This window comes from Emydura macquarii, unplaced genomic scaffold (genome assembly GCF_026122565.2).
Source record: "Emydura macquarii macquarii isolate MOO-44397 ecotype Brisbane River unplaced genomic scaffold, CSIRO-AGI_Emac_v2 contig_1348, whole genome shotgun sequence".
Classification (NCBI taxonomy): Eukaryota; Metazoa; Chordata; order Testudines; family Chelidae; genus Emydura; species Emydura macquarii.
In genome coordinates this window covers 11,504,892-11,523,269 of record NW_027131485.1, presented here as the reverse complement: position 1 = coordinate 11,523,269, position 18,378 = coordinate 11,504,892, and the positions used below count along the sequence as shown (strand labels likewise).

The 18,378-nt window shown below is 54.4% G+C and overlaps 1 protein-coding gene across 2 annotated transcripts in view; it reads right to left on the bottom strand.

The window, feature by feature from the left end:
• CLCN7 (chloride voltage-gated channel 7) overlaps positions 1-18,378 on the bottom strand; it is a 53,245-nt gene that overhangs the window by 18,361 nt on the left and 16,506 nt on the right. For both annotated transcript variants that reach the window (XM_067551157.1, XM_067551158.1), the window contains exons 2-11: positions 13,142-13,213; positions 10,789-10,860; positions 10,339-10,404; positions 8,794-8,926; positions 8,159-8,268; positions 5,816-5,896; positions 3,622-3,684; positions 2,572-2,655; positions 1,884-1,977; positions 588-652 (exon numbers count right to left, since the gene is read on the bottom strand). In XM_067551157.1, the coding sequence (XP_067407258.1) occupies positions 588-652; positions 1,884-1,977; positions 2,572-2,655; positions 3,622-3,684; positions 5,816-5,896; positions 8,159-8,268; positions 8,794-8,926; positions 10,339-10,404; positions 10,789-10,860; positions 13,142-13,213 (840 nt within the window). The remainder of the gene's footprint in view (positions 1-587; positions 653-1,883; positions 1,978-2,571; positions 2,656-3,621; positions 3,685-5,815; positions 5,897-8,158; positions 8,269-8,793; positions 8,927-10,338; positions 10,405-10,788; positions 10,861-13,141; positions 13,214-18,378) is intronic.

Sequence of the window (18,378 nt, the reverse complement as noted above, 5' to 3'; positions counted from 1 at the left end):
CCTAGCTCTGCCCCACTCATTCCCTGAAGGGTTCTTACAAGCAGGGAGGTGCAGGATTTAGTTCACAAGTGCCCAGTGCCCTTCTGTTACACTGTGAGCTCCATAGTCAGGAGCCACATCTCCCTCGAAGGGATGTACAGCACCTTGCATTCTGCGCTACGCACACGTGCTGCCCGCCTCTTCCTAGAATTCTGGGTTGTTCCTTTTTGCCCCCATCTCCCTCTTGCCAACTCTCCGGCACAGGCCAATTGCAGGACCCCAAATACTAACTAGCAGTTTCATCAGCATCTTCCTTCTTGGCCTCAAACTCTTACACAAGAAGTCAAGGCCTAGATTCGCCCAACAGTTCCCTTCAGACGGGAGCATCTCTATCCAGCACAGGCCTCTCACTAGACAAGGCAATCCTGCCTCTCCCGAACAATCTGGGGAAACGGCCAGTCAGAACCCCGGGGCACTCGCAGCTCGCCGCAGTTTTTCAGAAGTCTGTGCCCAGACAGGCAGCCCAGCACCCATGGGCCCAATTGTGCATGGCGCTGCACAAGCCAGGAAGGAGGGGGCAGCCTCTGCCCCAGGTTTCTAACACTTACGATTCTCCAGGTCAGGAACTGATTCCAGAAGGAAGCACCTTCTTCCAAGCTGAAAAGAACTCCCCCTAGAGATACACAAGGCAATGGTGCCATTGTAACGGATCAGACCAGGCAGCTACTGCCGCCCCCCCCCCACCCCCCAGCCTGAGCGCGGCTGTGCCTTTCAGAGCAAGTGGTGATCTCCCAGTTACCCGGGCTGTAAGGAGCCACGCCCCATGGGTGTGCAGAGACACAGGACGCAGCATCCCGGGGCTGAGGACCTCTCACACCCACACAAGCTGCCTGTGTACTCCAGGAACTGGAGGATGACCCTTTGCCCAGGGGACCCCCATCAGCCTGAGCCCTGGAAGTAGTCCAGCGGCTGGCCAAGCTTCCGGGAGGGTCATGGCTGCAGATGCATGTCTGTGCCAGCAGCCCTCGGCCACGCCCGGTGGGCGCTGGGGAAGCATGACGCACAGTGGCTTTGTAAAAGCTTGGCATTCTGACGCCTGCCTTCGTGGCAGCAGGAAGGCTTCGCCGAGGGGAGAAAGCCTGTGATGGGACCGTTGGGAGGGCACACTCGGCCTACAGGCTGGTGCGATCATGCCCTCGCTTCTCGAGGCACTCAGTGGGGTAGAGCAGCAATGCTGGGACACAGCTTCACCCTGGATGTGGGAGGAAGGGACAGCCCGCTGGGGGACTAACTTGTCCCTTAACACACAACCGCACTGCTAGATTTTAGGCTAGTGCTTGAGAAGGGAAGATCCACGGGTTTGCCCCATAGCAACCGATACTGACACCCCTCCCGGGAGGGCTTCCCATATAACCCCACCAAGGGAATGCGGGATAACAGCTCTCAGCCCTGCCCACCCGGGCACGTCACCCTCTGCTCTGCTGGTGCTGGCAGAGGCAGGCAGCCTGCCTGCGACTTTTTGGTTTGCCACCAAGCTCATGTGGGGGATTGGCAGAAGCAGGCAGGCAGGCAGACAGAACTGCCACTGCCTTCCAGTTTGGCCTCACTAAATGGGAACCTGGCTCTGAAAGCAGCAGTTTCAAGCACTGCCAGAGAGCAGACCATGCAGCACGTGCCAAGCTGCAGGTAGGCAAGGGCAGCTGCCACTCCAGTGGTCTATCACACACAGGTCACTTCCTCTCGGAGCGTGACCGATTAAGCCCGCCCGTCACAAGAGAGCTGGGAAAATCTGGAGTGTCCAGGTGATCCCCGGCAGATCCTGCCACTAGCTGGGGCGAGCGAGCATCCCACCCGGGGCAGAGTCCGGTCCGTAGGCGAACACACGACACCAAACGGCAGCTTACCAACAGGTGCGCCAAAAGCAGCTGAAACGCCAGCTGCTGCTCCGGCGGAGACGAAGTCCCTTTTCTCCGTGTCTCTGCGGAAGTACTCAAAGATCTGAAACAACAGGACGGTGGCTTTACAGGCTGCGCGGGTGCTGGTGACCCGAGAGTGCTCCCTGGAAGGGCGGCATGGAGAAGAACACAGGCTAACATCTGCTGCTCGCCTGCCCAAAGCTATGCTGGTCCCCATCACATTGCTGGGATAGGTCCCCAGAAAGCAATGCAACTGGGATGGTTTAGGGCAAAGGTGACTGGCTGGAGCTCCCTTTGGGATAGGCCAGTATTACACCTTCCAAGCCACCCCCAGATGACTGCTCGGGCAGGGTTCCTGGCCCCTGGCATGCAAGGCAGGCGTGGAAGTCCACCACACTCAGGCCCATCTCACCCCCACCACCTGCCTTTTAAGTAGGCCAGACTCTTCTGGATTCAGTTGAATCAGTGGGCTGGCCTAGACCACACTAGGAAGGTGAGGCACACTTTGTTGTGCTACTTCTACCCAAGAGACCAGAGGTCGCCTACTGTCCTCCCAAGACATCACAAGTCAGTCACCACGTCTCCTTCCCCAGCACGTACGTGGGTGTACACACCCTCCCTCCCCCGCACACACACTCCCTCGTGCCCTGTCAGACTCTGGGAGTGAGCAACCAACCTTAAAGTCTCGCTTCAAAGATGTGGATCTTCCTTGCGAGATCCCGGCTGCGATGACTGCTCCGGAATGAATCATCGGCCCTTCCTAAAGGCAGAAGAGCCAACAGTAGGTGAGAAAGGCAGCTGCTCTTTTCAGAGCCTACCTCTGAAGGCACGAGAGTTCAGAGCATGGACTCGGCCCTGCCATCCACGCTCCCCACTGCTCAATTCCCTAACCACATGTCAGGGCCCAGAGCACCAGCCTCGTGGCTCCGCACAGTCTGCGAAGGTTGCGGGAACATGGCGATTCTGTCTGAAGCAACCCCGGCTCCAGTAGGGGAGGTTTCTTTTCAGGAACTGGAAACCTCACATTACTCCCCATACTTGCTAATTTTAGCAAGTGATTCTAAAAGTAAGTCCCAGCAGGCCCAGATAAACCCCCATGTTTCCCAGAGCAGGTAGCGTGAATGTGAATTCAGGCAGAGCCCTTTCTCTATAAACGCAGGGAATCAGAGGGGATTCCCCTCAGGATTGCAGAAGAGTAGACCCAAGGTCCATTTATAACCACAGACAGTACAAGTGACTGCACTTCTGCCTGGCGATGTCCCAGCAGGACTCTGGCAGGCCGCCTTGCAGTACAGCGGCAGCATTTCAGACGTATAGGATTCATTCTCTATATGGTCTCGAATATAGAAAGTGAAGAACCAGACAGCCACAAGGGCTGCGACCCCCCTGCCCTCCTCCCAGTCACATCAGGTCAGCAGATGTCATTGGGATACATCTGCCACCCGAGGAAAGCACGGCACCTCAACGGCAGCCCATAGGTGCAGGTGTCAGAGTGCAGGGGAAAGTGGCAAAGTCATTGAAGCAGGGCAAAGGGACAGGTGTATCCACGTGAAACAAACCGCTTCCGAGGGAGCTATTCTCAAACACTGATGGTCACGGACGCATCAGCCCCGCTTTAGCAAGACACCAGCATTTCCTGCAGCCAGCATGCAGCAGAGTGGTGACTACACCCCGCCGGTGCTCCCGTGAAGGCGACTGAATTAGGTCCTCCTCTTTGGCAAATTACCTTCCCCACAGCCAGGCCTCCAACCACCGACAGAATGACTCCGCAGACTTTGATCACCAAGGTCTGGGAAACAAGGAGAGAGTCTCTGATTAGCATGGGAGAGACAGTGCCAGTCACAAGGCGGTCCCTCTGAGCGCTGGGCTGGGCTGGGCTGGGCTGGGGGGGGGGACGGACACGGGAGGAGGGACATGTTGAGCACTCCAAACTGGACACCGGGGTCTCTTCATACCCAGCTGCTCCCCGCAGTCCACATGCCTGGGGGAGAGCAAAGGGGAAGATGACATTACAGCCACTTTCCCTGGAAATCACATCCCAAAGGCAAGAGGTGAGGCAGGAACCTAGCAAGCTAGCAGCTGGCAACCCTCCTGCTGCTGCAGAGAGTTCGTCGTCTCTGGACTTTGGATCACTATTTCACTGCTGCCACCCAGGCTGCAGCTGCAACTTCTAAACTTACGGGATGAGACACGCTGCAGCAGCCCCTTCCCAGCGCGGAGCACCAGTTCGTTGTGGTCACAGCAGGGCAGGAGTCATGACCGTCACAAAGGATTGTGCAGCCCAGTAACTGCCCCTCCTGCATCTCAGGTTCAGCAACTGCTCACAGCACGAGCTCCCGCTCCCCCATGCCTATCAGCCTCAGCAGATCCCCCCCGGGGGGTGCCGTTTTACTTTGGAAAGCTCTGCTGTGTGAGGTCTCATGGCCAGTGCTAAGCCCCCGGTTTGTTTTGTAGCGCCCAGAGACTGTAAAAACGCCCAAACGCAAAGGTCATCGGTACCGGCAGCGACACCGCACAGTTGCCTAGCGCAGTGTTTCTCAACCTTTTAAGTAGCAAGTACCCCCTAACTTCTGAAAATTTTAATAAGTACCCCAACACTCAATTTTCCACGGGATTTTATATTTACAGAATAATGTGAGCCATGTGTTGGAAGAAGGGCTGAGTATATAAGGCCGTGATATGACATATCAAATCTAGTGTGGGTAGAGTTACCACCTTTACACCAGGGGTGCACAACTCAAGTATGTACCTGGACTAGAGGTGATATTGGCCAAAGCTAGGCGGCTTTGAGTGGCATGCCAATGCTGGGGAATATAAAGCGCCGCGCCAAATTTTTTGCCATAGATTTGAGAGGAAGAAGGGGTGAGAGAGAGACAGGAAAAGAGGGTAACTGGTGAACTCTGGGGCTGTCATAGTTGTCAATTTCACTGCTCAGCTAGAGCAGTGAAATTAACAAGTTTTCAAGGTCGCTGCTGCCTGGCTGCCAGCCCGGAAGGTGGGAGACTGCCACCCAATCCGAGCTGGGGCAGAGGAGGCTTCCGCATTGGCTGGGACCTAGGGATGTGGGCAGGCAGCTGCTGCCCATCTTCAAGCCGGGGCACAGGAGGCTGCCCCTCGGCTCAGAGCCGGGGCACGGGTGGCTGCCACCCAGCTGCGAGCCCAACTTGCAAGATGCAGGAGGCTGCCGCCTGCCTCCCAGCTGGGAGCTGCAACTGGGCGGGAAGCCAGCGGCTGTCACCTGTTTCCCAGCTGGGACCGGGCAGGAAATGGGTGGCTGCAGCCCGTGGCTTCCTGGGACTGTAGCGGCTGCCGCCCACCTCCCAGCTGGAACCGGGTGGGAAGCGGGCTGCTGCCACCTGCCTCTCCCAGAAGTCAGCAGCTGCCGCCTGCCACCCTTTCACTCTATTTTTCCCCAGGTATGCCCTGCCTGTGTCTCGCGTACCCCCAGGGGTATTGCGTACCACAGGTTGAGAAACTATGACCCATCGCCTTGCCCCAGAGAAGCCCAAAGGGACCTGCCCTGTGCATTTATTACACAGAGGCCCCGGGAGGTGAAGTGACTTGCCCAAGACCAGTCACAAAGCAGGGCAGGATGGTGACCGTTGGGGTCATGACTTGGTGAGAGAGGCCAGATTCCTCTCCCTCAGAAGGCGCCACTATCAGCTGTGAATGGGAGGCCAAGGGACATCCCGGCAGAGCTGGGAGACAAGCGCCCGGCCAGGATGAGTGTGGGGAGCTGGAAGCAGACGGGGGCACTGGTACGCGGTGGAGGCACTGTGCTGATGAATGCCAGAGAGGGAATTCCTCGTTCCTGCCTACTGCCAGCTTCCTGGTCTGGCATGACACACCGGTGGGGGGAGGGATGTTGGGGCGTGAGAAAGTGCACACACACAAAACTCCGGGGTCTTACAGGAGCTTACCTTGAGGCGGACAACATGGGGAATCTTCACACCATTGAGGTAGCACTTAATCTGGGGAATGCCACTGCCAGCGGCTACAGGCTAGAAGCACAGGAAGAGTCTGTTAGCAGCAGCCATTACACAGTGGCTTATGCAGCTGCAAGGGCCAGAGGCCCTGCCATGACCATTTCAGCACCACCCCGCCCTGTAACAGCCAACCCCTGGCAGCTAATGAGGAGCAGTCAGAGCCTGGCTTTCTGATCATACTCCCTTCCCGCCTCTTCAGCTAGCCCAGGCACATTCCAGGGGCAAGGACCTGGCTGGCCAGCAGCTCCCCCTCTGGAGAAGGACTTGCCATTAGCCCCCTGAATCTCAGGGAGAGATTATTCCTCTGGCATTGCTCCTATGGCGCTTTTAAAGTGAACTTCTCCGCTGTCCTCAAGCGAAGCCCGATGGGCTGAGACTAGCCAGACATGCAGGAATCCTGAAGCAGGATGGATTGAATCGATTCTTAGCAAACGAGGCAGTTTCCCTCTTCAGAAGCGATGAGGAAACACGCTGCACTCCAGAAACCAACTCCACGGAGAGGATGACCCTTCTGAAGCCACTAGGGTCAACTGAGCAGACACTCTGGAGGAAGGGCTGAACAGTGGCAGAACTGCAGGAGAGTTTATATTTGCGTGGCATCCTTTTACTCTATAGGCAGAGCACGGAGCTTTGACAGGAGAGCAACGGCCTAGCTGAAAGAGAGAGCAATACTGCTGCTCAGTGCCACTTGGGAACGAGTACTCAGGTACCAGCCAGACTGCTACCAAGAGCATGGACCAGCACCTATCAGTACTGAGTAACGGCCACAGCACTGTCTATAATCCAGGCTACTCTGGACAGGCCCAAAAGCAGAGGGCATGAAAAAGCACAAAGCTGGCCACCTCTTTTGGGGCCCTACGAGCACCGGGTGAACCTCTATTTCTGCGACCATTCTGCCTCATGGCTAAAGGGCCTCCCCCTTTATATAGGGCAGGACGTTTATCTTAAATTTCCTCAGAGAAGAACAGGTTTAGCCCGCTAGCCAAACTGGACTCAATGTGCTTTAAAGTACGGTATTGTTCCCTTGATTTCCCATTTGAGAGGTTGCTCATTTGCCTTGTTTCTGTGATTTGTTCCCTTCGTATGGCAGTAACTTACCCTAAAAACCAGAGGTCTCCAAACTGTGGAGTGCGCCTGCATGGGGGGGGGGTGCAGAGGAGAGTTTGGGAGGGCAAGGCCAGGCCTGGGCGAGCTCCCACGGGAGGGTGGGGGGAGTGGGGAGGGAGCACCACCCAGCCCCGCTCCCAGCAGTGGCCCCACTCCCAGCCCCAGCTGGAGGGGTGATGGGGGCATGGACGGGGTAAAGGGGGACACAGGGTAAAAGTTCAGGGACCACTTCCCTAAACCCAGGCCCCCCTCCTGACTGGTGAAAGTTTAAAGTGGCTGCTGTGCATGTGTCTCAGAAGTGCATTTTTCTGCCTATGAGTTTTTTATCCTTGGACACGTGGGAAATTTAGAGACTGGCCAAGTCCAGAATGAGTGTAAACAGATGCAGTTCAGCAGATGTCAAGGGAGCTGCACCATCTACTCCAGCTGAGGATCCAGTCCAGTGAGCTTACTGTTACCGTCAGCGATCTTAAAAGCTCCCTCTCCTTGCCTTCTTTGTCTTTGACTATTTGCTATGCTCCTTTCCCTTGCATGTCAGATGCCGCCTTACTTAGGGTCATGTGCACTGAGCAAATAAAGGGTCAAACTGGAAAGAGAGTGTCCTACTTTAAGACTGCTGCCCAAAGGTAGACGCACTTAATAAGAAATCCTTGCATCACAGTAATAAAAACAACCCCATCCCTGTGCTAATCCCCAGAGGAATTAGGGTTATTTATAACATCTGAAATAACAAAAACCAAACAAATCCTGAGATTTATAATTTTTGCACTTTCTTCCCCCTCTTTGAAAAACATTGGCTCTCAAACCAGCATAATCCTCCTCCAAAGTAATCTCATCAATTGGCAAAGCCATGCCCATGGCAGCTGTGTGTCAGCTTTCCCGGAAGATATGTAATCCCATGCAGCCACCCAGACAGTCGAGCACTACCAGCAGCAGAGCTTTTAAGGCCCAGATGTTTTGTGAATCCATTTGCTCCAGCAGGGGGAGCAGAGCACGGGCAGGAAAACGCAGGAGCAGGCAAAGAAAGTGGTAAGTGATTTCCCACTCCCCCATGTAGAGGGATTGTTACTGGAACATTTAACTGGTTGCTGTGGCTGCACATTTCGCTGCAGAGCCAATGCAGGGGAAGCCAGCAAACCTATCTGCCCGCAGCCAGTTCTTAACTCTTACCTCTATGAAAGCAACGATGATGGAGCCAATCATCACCACGCTAGAATTCAGAGTCGCCCAAAGTAACAGGGAGAAGGACAGCCCCCCTTTCTCAGTGAATTTGTCAATGTCTGGGAGGGTCCGTCAAGAAACTCAAGTATCACAGGGTCAATATCACATTATTCCATCAGGCACATCTCTACCTCCGATGGAGTCCCCTCGGGGCTGGGAGCCTCTGAGCAGGCCAGTCTGCTATGGGAAACCTTGCCCCGCGAGCACTAGAGAGATAGGGCTCACAACCAGATGCATGCTGGGCTCCTGATGGTATGGCCACTGTGAGATAACCTTCCCCTCCTGACACGGCTCACAAATCCACCCAGTCCTCTTGGCCCAGGACATTCTCAGATCTAACCAAACATCTAGCCCACTCCACAGAAAGACTGACAGTCCTCGCCGAGTTCCTTCACTTGATGCCCACACACACACTCACCCCAGTCTGCACAGACATTTCCTTTTGGAGTTCCCGGGTGGGTAATTTACTCTGCTCCCTGCTGAGCGTTGTGCTTCCATCACCCAAAGATCACCACACAGCCCCGTTCACCCCTGCCCCCACGTTGCTCGCTCGCTCGCCCTGCCGCGGCACAGCTGAAGGATACTGTCTTTCACCACCCTGAACTTCAGCCCAGCCAGGACCTCCACCACAATGTCGATGAAGCAGGCGACCAGGCCGGTGAGAATCCCGATCATGGCACAGATGACCCAGCGCTTGATCTCCACCGTTCGGAACGCCTGTGAGAGACAGGTATGAGACGCCTGCTCTGCAGGACCTGAGGGCAGCAGGCTCTAGCGATCCAAAGGCACCCTCAGGATAAAGGACAGGGTCATGCGCCTTAACACACACCCCCACTTCCCCAAGAAATGTGACTCACTCGGCAGCACCCTTCCCAAAGCGATTTAGTTCTGCACAAAGCACTCAGGGCATGGCAGCTCCCAGAGAAAGGCTGATCAGATACATGCCCTCTTCCCACCTGGGCAATTACAATCTGGAAGGATTTATTTTTATTTTTAAACATTACAAGCTCTGAACTCATCTACTGTTTTTCCTGGAAGTCTAGTGACAGCTGGTAGGATTAAACTCGAAGGGGAAAGGATTTTCATTCAGACAGCTGAAAACGGTCTCAGTGATGGTTAATCAAATATTAACAAAGACTTCTTCTCTCCCAAGCGTTCCTTGGGTGTTTGAGTTGAAGATTCAACACTCCAGCCTCTTTGCTGACAGGCTTAGGGCAGCCTGGCTGCAAAGGAAGCTTCTAAGGGCGTGCCATTGACTCATGTAACAGCATCGTGATGTTTTCTATCCCGTTCCATTTCTAACATGGCCAAAAGGTCGAGAGCATGTCTTCCCTAGGAGTGTGGGCAGGAGCTACTCTGCAGCAACGACCCTATTTATCAGTCGGTACCATCGCACATCCTCTTTTGACACATCTCAACATACTCTGTGGTGGCGGCAAATAACTCGTTTTGCCTTTCTGCAGTGCCCGTATCCTTGCTCCTGTTACCCCCCAGGGGTCCAGCAGACCCCCAAGTCTGGCAGGTTTCCCGGATGAAGTACTTAAAGGCTTTCTATTTGTTCTTCCAGTGCCCTTAGGCCTCCTCACGCGACACCAGTCATGGCACATGCTCTTTCCCAGTGATTTCAGGGTCACGTCCCGGAGGAGACCTGGTCTGGATCCAACAACCTCTCGAAGCGCTTGGACATATTGCATTGGCTCCCTTGCCTTCCTGCTTCCATTTTTATTAGGGGGAGTTGCCTTCCAGGATGGCAACATGCAGTGACTGCAGAATTTCATGTCACCACTTTGGACGTTAGGGCCTTTTGACCAGCTTCCTGTCTTAAAATCCCCCTTGCCGACAAAGAGCCCCACGCCTGGGCTCCCCCAAGCAAACTGGCATTAATTAGGCTATGACTGCTATTACTCAGTGACTCAGCTGGAGGTACAGGCGCTGGTTCAGAAACTAAGTGAGCAGAGTCTCTCCTCTCGGCGGCCTGGGACTAGCTGTGCCCAGAAGTAACTGGTTACGCTGTTGAGAAACCGTGTCTCTAGCCCTTGTCCCGCCGGAAAATTTGACCAGTTTCTACAGGGTGGCTGGGGTCAGGGCTCAGATTGGCAGCCCGGAGTTGTGCGCACAGCCAGACTCACTGTGTGGTTAATCCGCCTCTCCTCTTCCAGGAACAGCTGGTTTTCACAGTTGTCGTAGTCCAGGCTCTACATTCAGGGAGAGGGAAATGCTTTTACGGGGTGGCACAGCAGGGGAATCTCCTTCCCGCCTCTCCCCAACGAAACCTACTTTACCCCCCACTCTGCTCGTGCCCCCCCACTCCCTGCACTCTTCTCCGCTTAAACCTCCCCCCAACACCTGGAACCCCACAGATGACTCTAGAGACTGGCATCTTGCTATCCCGCAGGGACTTTCCTGCCCTGCGCCACCAGAACAGCCTCCATGCTGAGGTTTTCCACCTACCAGGTGATAACCCCTCAACCCCACTGCCTCCCTCCCACCCCAGCACACTCACTCGCTGGCATGTCACCAGCTTTCCAACCAGACTCGCTTAACCCCAAGCAAACGGATCCATTGCCCAGGGGGCGTACCTCATACTTAAGTGAGAGGAGCTTCTCGTTGTGAGGAATCTCACTGGGAAACTGGGTGGGGGTCTCTGTTTCCTGTGGGACACAAGGATCAGGCGTCAGACCAGCCAGGATGTCTTACAAGGCGGCATTCCCTCAAAGCAGGGCTGCAGATGCTCGTTGTTTGCCACAGTTACCCAGGCCTCCCAGCCCCAACAGACAGCAGCAGGGCTCGCCTGCTCTTCCCAGGGACTGGCAGCTTGCTGGCTGCATCAACGGGTCCCAGCGCCTGCTTCGATGCAGCTTGCGCCACGAGCGTCTGCCAGGCAGCCTTTCACAGAGATGACAAGGGGGTTTTGCTGGCTGGCAGTGGCGTTAGGCAGAGAGATGGGTAGGACAGCGTCCTAGCTGGCACCACGAAGCAGCCTCTTTACCTAGCACAACTGGGCCCTGATGTCAGGCGGGGGGGCGGCAATACAACGACTGCACGTGAGGCCTTGCTACAGGACAAGAGAACGGCTCTGAGGCATCGCCAGCCACACGCAACGGCAGAACGGGGGTCCTAGCTCAGGCCACTATAGCTAGACAGGCACCAGGGTCTGAGCGTCAGACCACTGTGCTCAGCAGATCCCAAAGCCAGCAAGCCTCGAGGCACTTCAGTAAGGCTCCAGCAGCAGTGTGAACACAACTCACCCCCTCCTGCTCCCCTTGCCTGCTCAGGGCAGCTCCCAGTCAGAGGTGCCAGACCTAAGATCTTGCTCCTGGTGTAGAAAGGTTAGTCTAGATCCATCTCCCTGAGGGCCAGGGCCAGCCCCACCCTCTGGGGGCATGAGACATACAGGAGGGGCTCGGGGGCAGCTCGTGAGGGGGCGGAGGATGGGGGACGCTTCTCTGGCCCATGGGATCTGAATGGTGTTAAAAGAGCGAGCAGAAGCCATTTGGCAAACCCAGATTCAGCTATTTGTGGCAGGGTGTCTCCCCACACGGAGAGTTACGCCAGCCACAAAGGAGAGCTCCCGTTCTGCGCCTGCTCAGCCTGCCCACTCTCGTGCGGCGCCTGTGCCAACCAGCCCGGACCTCGTTTGGCGACACTGTTACCACAGACGGCCAGCAACCAAATGGAAAGGGAGGGGGAAGCCCAGAAGCTAGGGGAGGAGAAAGCCAGACACAGGATGTGAGAGGGGAAGGGAAACCAGGCGAGCACCCGCTGCTCTGAGAGAAGACATGACAGCTGTGATCCCAGAAGGGCTCGTGTGGAATGCAGCTTCCCAGCCAGGGCCCGGGTGCCTCTTGCACCCACAGGGCAGTTTTCTTGTTAGCAGGGCACGTTCCGAACCGGATTGCCACCCTCAGGCCCAGGATCAGCCCCTCACACAGTCGAAACTATGGGGAAGAATTTCCCAGGAGAATCCAGTCACATAGAAGACCCCCAGCACAACGGGCCCCACAGTCCAATCTTGGCAGCTCCCCAGCAGACCTGGGCCTCTGCTGGTGTCTCACTTAGCACCCCCGGCTTCTGCCCCAGAGAGGGCGGGAAGGGGAGAATGTCATAGGAGAAATAACAGAGAATAACCAAACAGTGTTAAATTGTTCTACAGAGCTTGGGGGAGAAGCACAGCTGCCCCCTGCCGGACCCAGAACTTGCCCCATGCCCTCCACATGGACCCCAGGTTTCCAGACCCCACTAACAGGTCTGTAGGGATGGAGGACAGTGGCCAGCAGACCCCACCTAGAGAATATGTGGGGGGATCCCCATATGGAAGGGACCTGTCTCTCTCGTTCGGGGTCAGAGCTGCAAGCACACCCTGAAGAGAGCGCAGGAACAGGGCTGAGGCGGCAGAGCCCAGCATGTCTGAGAGGCAAGTGCAGCTGGCTGCCCATATGGTGGTGTGACAGCAAGGCAGGCGAGCGGCCCATCCAGCAGCAGCCCTACAATACTGAGATCTTGGTCAGGCAGAGACAAAGCGAGTTTTCCATGGAGCCAGCCTCAGTGACGCTCTGGGAGTTGCCCTCCACGCGGCTGTGCTCGCAGAAAGGGAGGGAGGAATCAAAGAGACACAGCCTCATCTCTGAGCTCATTTCTCCAAGACACAGTGTCTGACTAACCCCACATTTCCCAAGAGGCATCTCTAGGAGCTCACACATGACCGTTTCCAGGCAGAAGTTGGCAGCTGTTTTTGGTGGGGCTGAGGAGATTAGAAGCAGTAAGTTAGGCTTCTAACGGAAATACTTCGACCCTTGGCAGTGGGTTTGCTTCCTGCTGCCCTGCAAGGACCTACCGCAGCCTTGCCTCAGTTACCGATAAGCCCCTCAGCTCCCAGATGGCCGTGTGGGGAACTGTCTGAGAAACGTGTGTATTCCTTTCTGTGCCACTCACCAGTTCACGTACATCATCGTCAAGATCCACATTGGTCAGCTGCCCGATGCGTAGGAAGGATGGATGGGTGGCCTGAGAAGAGAATGGAAAGCTAGGTCAATGCACACATATTCCACGCAGCGACCCCGACACTAGAAGGGAGACAGCCGGGTACCCGCTCCTTGCCCTCCGGAATGCGTAACACCGAAGGGGGGCTGGGGCAGAGGTGGACGCGAGGTTGACAGCTGCTGGCCCTGGAGTTCAGGCTGCACTCAGCCCAGCTGGGGGGCTCTCGCTCACATCACCCCCTGCATTTGTCAGGCGCCCGTCACCGAGCGTGCGGCTGTGCTCCACCCGTGGCGCATCTGCAGCCCTGGATCTCCTCACGCAAACTCGCCCTGCTGTGCTTGTTACAGCATGTGGGAATCATGGGAACAGCTTCAGGGCACCCCACGCTCTGGGCCGGCAGTGGCCAGAAACCAGGCCCAGTGCAACCCAAAGAGTTCTATGATGCTGACAGGGCCCACTCCAGTTGCTAATAGAGGCCATGCCAGTCAAGCTGGAAGTTGGTACACCAGGCTTGCCACAAGGTGACCACGTGGCAGCTGCTACCTGCTCTGGTTTAGGCAAGTTGGCTGCAACCTTCTGTTGGGCAACTCACCTGATGCTGTGCAAGAGGTTTTTCTCCCCATGCATCACACAATCCCAGCTGAGGCCCTATCCTGCACAACTCCCTGCCTCGAGGGCCTTTCCTCCAACCCACTTCCCCCCCGGTTACCATGGAGAGCAGGCAGGGGGACAGGACATTCTACTGGGCCCGGTTCAGAGCCGGGGCTCTCCAGCGAGCAAGTGCCATGGCCAGGTGAGATCTGCTTGCGCCTTGTGGCTCTGAGTTACGTCAGATAGATGGGGTGCTAGCCAATCACGCCCAAACACATCCTCCACCTCTCACCCCCCAAACACTGACACTGCCAATCACGTATCAGTCGGCCAAAAGATTTCCCAAATTCAATGGCACTGCACAGCTCAGCATTGCAGTAACTGAACACATCGGCCTGACTGGGGCAAAATCTGCAGCCACACTGCAGGGAACCCCCTCTGGGCCTGATCAGGAAGTCAAAATATACACATGGTTATTTCCTGGCCTGGATCACGGGATTAGTTAACAACAGACAGTTTGTGGTGCATTTTGCTCTGCCCTCTATTCCACCCGATCAGCTCCTGGCCAGGGGGAGAAATGAGCATGTTAGCCTATTTAATCTCCTCCCCAGGCCTTCCCATCCAAAGCTTTTAGTGTGTTCAGGCCCAGAAGGACACTCCGCTATTTGAAAAACAGCAACACAAGAGAGAAGCAAGCAAGCCAGAGGCAAGAAATGGCTCTGAGCCCACAGACTGAGTGCAGTGGAAGCCAAGGGTGCCACATTCAGGGAGCACTTGCCACGCTCGGCTGCCTAGGCACGTACCAGGCTTTGATGAAACACGAAGTGTTCTCCGGCAGAGAGAGAAATCTGGGAGGACAGGTTCTTCTCCTTCAGGGGAAGTTCCCAGAACCAAGCACTGTCAGCAGAGTTGCATAACAGAGGAGTTTTAGAGCCCTTCCTCCAGTCAGTCAACAAGAGCGAGGCCCATAACCAAGCCTGCAAAGGTGCTGCAGTGCTAAAGAGCCCCAGCGCGCGGTACCAGGGAAGGCTTCCTGCTCCAAAGCCGGGCTTGGACACTTTGCTGGCCCTGAAAGCACCTGCCCGGGCATCTGAAGCGTTACAGCCCCAGCTGAGGGGGAGCACTGCCATGCCAGAGCGTGGCGAGCTAGTGAGTCGGAAGCAGGAGTTATTTTAATTTACGTTTAATGGAAATAGGGTTTCCCAGCACCAATATCTGCCCCTTTCCAGGGAACGCCTCGTCCCTGCAGGGCCAGGAGGCCCAACACGAACCTTGGCTTAGGATGGAGCCGTCCGTGCAGTCAGGAGACGGGCATGGCCCAGCAAAGACAAAGAAACCGCCATCCCCTGTGCCTGCCGGGACTCTCTCAGCCTTTCTGGCTCCACCAAGAGAAGCAATCACTGGGAATGGGCTGGTACTAGTCTTTATTTACCCTTCGTGCAGGGAGGCAACAGCTTCTATCAGGTCCTGTCCCCTGCACATCCCTATTGCTCCTCTCTGAAGGAAAATGTTCCCCCTTCGGTTCTTTTCAGTCGCAAGGGCTTTGTTTCTCTTCCTCATCCCGGGAGTTCTCATGGCAAGGCCAACACAGAGAACTATTACTGAAGGGAAAGGTTCATCTCCCCGATCTCCAAGTGTCCTTTGCTTTATTGGAGTGCTCGTTATCCATCTCCTTTCCCCCAGTTGCCCCTTGGGGGCACAAAGTGAAAGGATGAAACATTTGGACAAGGCGTTGTCACCACCACCAAACAGGGCCGGTGCACGGGTTTAGCTTCATGAGCCGGTGATGAACAGAGGACAAGACCAACGCCAGCTCCTTCCTTACATGGCAAACCCAACACCACACTGGGTGAATCCGCTCTGCATAAGAGCTCTTCAAACTACATCTGACACATTGGGGTTAAAAAAAAAAAAGAAAAACCAGACTAACTATTTCAGGTAGGACTGTAAATATGACAAAGAAGAGATGGAGAAAGGAAAATCTGTTCTATTTGCAAGCAAAAAACCTTTCTTCAGAAACCATTGTTGAGAATCATTTGCTCAGTTCTAGCTTGCAGTGTTGTGGTCACAATGTTGGTCCCAGAATATTAGAGAGAGGGTCTATGGGTTTCTTGTGGATAGCGGCCTATCGGGATCTGCTGCTGAAGCTGATCACAGTGTCCAGGAAGTTGATGCTTGTGCGGAAGTGTTCTGGACAATGTTTGCTGGGTGAAGTTGTGGAAATCAGAGGGAGTTTAGGTAGTCTGTCCAGAGGAGGAAAATACCGTCACTGGATCTCCAGTGTATCACTGGCGTCATGGTGCTGAATTCTCGTGCAATACAGCCGGTCACATCTTTGAGCTGGATTGAGAAAAGGGCTGTCAGCCCTTACCTTTAAGATTTTGCTCACCGAGGATACCCAAAACCGTGTTTCATTTTACTCGTTTCATGCTTGCATATGAAGTCACCAGATTCCTTCATCCAGTTCATGCCCTCCTTACACCATCCAGCCACACAAATGTTTAAGGCCCAGGCCTGCTTCCACTGAAATGGGTGGGCGTTTTGCTTCACTATCACGTAGGAGGCCCTCAACGTGCTTGGCAGGAGGAAAGCAATTCCTAAAGAAACCTGTGAAAGGCATGCATGGCTCTGGCACAAACCTGTGACGTAGGTTTTAATGGTAGCCAAGATTTAAAGAGCAAAATATGCTCCCAGTACATAAATGGGCTGTCTGGGAACGAAGTAGCTTGTAAATGAGGGTCTCAAAGGGGAGAGAGTCACCCAGACAAACGTGGGTGGGCCAAAATGTAGAAGGCTTTCAAAGAGGACCCACACTGATTCCCTCCCCGTCTCTGGATCCCGCAGCCTACTGGTTTTGTACCAACCAGATTCAATTGATTTGGCTATGATGCCACAGAGCTAGATGTCAAGTTGCCCCTTATGAGACGATGAAAGCCCATAGCCACAGTGTGAAGAGCTCTTGAGAGAACATCAGGAAAGTGGCATTGCCTGACTTCACAAACTGCTCTTTGGGTGCTGGTTTCGCCAGACCCAACTTCAGGCCAGACCTGTCCCCACCGCCACCGCTGTAATTTATCTTTCCTGTAAAAGCCACTCTTGCTTCCCCTTCCTGCTCCAATTCTCAGACCACGTAACTCACTCCTCCCTGCGAGCTTTGGGAGGGGGAAGAAGTCGGTTTATTTATGACAGAGCTCTGGCCACGAAATGGGCATGCAGATCAGAGAGAAGCAGACCCCTCCTTTCTCTTCAGTCTCCAAACAGCGTGATCATTTCTGCGAGCAGACAGGGAACTGAGATGCAATCAGCTAGTCCACAGGACCACAAGACTGTGTATTCAAGCTGCCTTGCCAGACACTGAAGGTACGTCTAGAAGGCAGCTGGGAGCAACCCTCCCAGCCCACGGCGGCAGACTCAAGCTAGCCACTCCACCCGCTAAGCTAGCACGAGTCTCTGCCAGAGCCGCTATTGCTTTCCGCATGCTAGCGCGAGTCTGTCAACCTGGACAGGGCGTCCTATCCCTCCTCCCCCACCACCACCTAAGGGCACTGCTCGAGATCCTACATGCCAAAGGATCACCAACACGCTTAAAGCCAAGGCAGGGCAAAGCAATCGCCCATCTGGATTCCAAACCAATGCAGAGGTTTAGAAGGCTGTAGCTAAATAACTGCTGCAACCGGCACCATGCCTGAAATGTTAACCTGATGCAGGAGTGCATTCCTTCTGGGATCCCTCTGCACCAGGAAAGTTTACTCTGCAGGCCCTGACTCCTCCAGACCCGAGTTTGTCTCTCTGGGGCTGTGTCTATCTCTAGAGTGCAATAAATAAATAAATAAATAAATGGATAAATTTAAAAAATTATATATAGTTACACACACACGCCAGTCATTGAGCCTAGCTTCGTTTAAGCCTTTGATACCTTAACAAGAAGCCTGACGTCGTCTCCTCACCACCGATCACAAGTAAAAACATTTTAATAGATTTGGGGAGAAGGAAGACACTAGCCAGTTTTAGCTTATCCTCCTACGTCATCTCAATCTGTTACACAATGTGGCGTTCCAAAGCAAGGGGGATGTTATAGGGTGCCGGTAGCAAACCCTGTACTTCAGCTGCCTAAACACTTCCCTTTCCACTTCAAGAGGTTTTTTTTCTCCAAAAGATCTCACCTCCATTGCTCGTAGAGGCCTTTGATTACTAGCTTAAGGCCAAAAGCAACCATTAGATCATCCAGTCTGACCTCTTGTATGTCACAGGCCAGAGAATTTCACCCAGTTACACCCTGCATTGAGTCCAAGATCTCGTTTGGCTAAAGCACATCTTCCAGAAAGGCATCCAGTGTTGACCTGAAGACAGCAAGAGAGGGAGAATCTGCCACTTCCCTTTGTTTGTTCCAACAGTTAATCACCCTGTTAAAAATGCCTGCATTATTTCCAATCTGAATTTGTCTGGCTTCAGCTTCCAGCCATTAGTTCTTGTTATGGATGCACAAGCCCTTCAATATGTGGTATTTTCTCTCAATGAAAGTATTTCCACACCATCATCAAGCCATCTCTCGGGCGGGGGGTGGTGTTTGTTTTTTTTTGATAAACTAAATAGGAAAG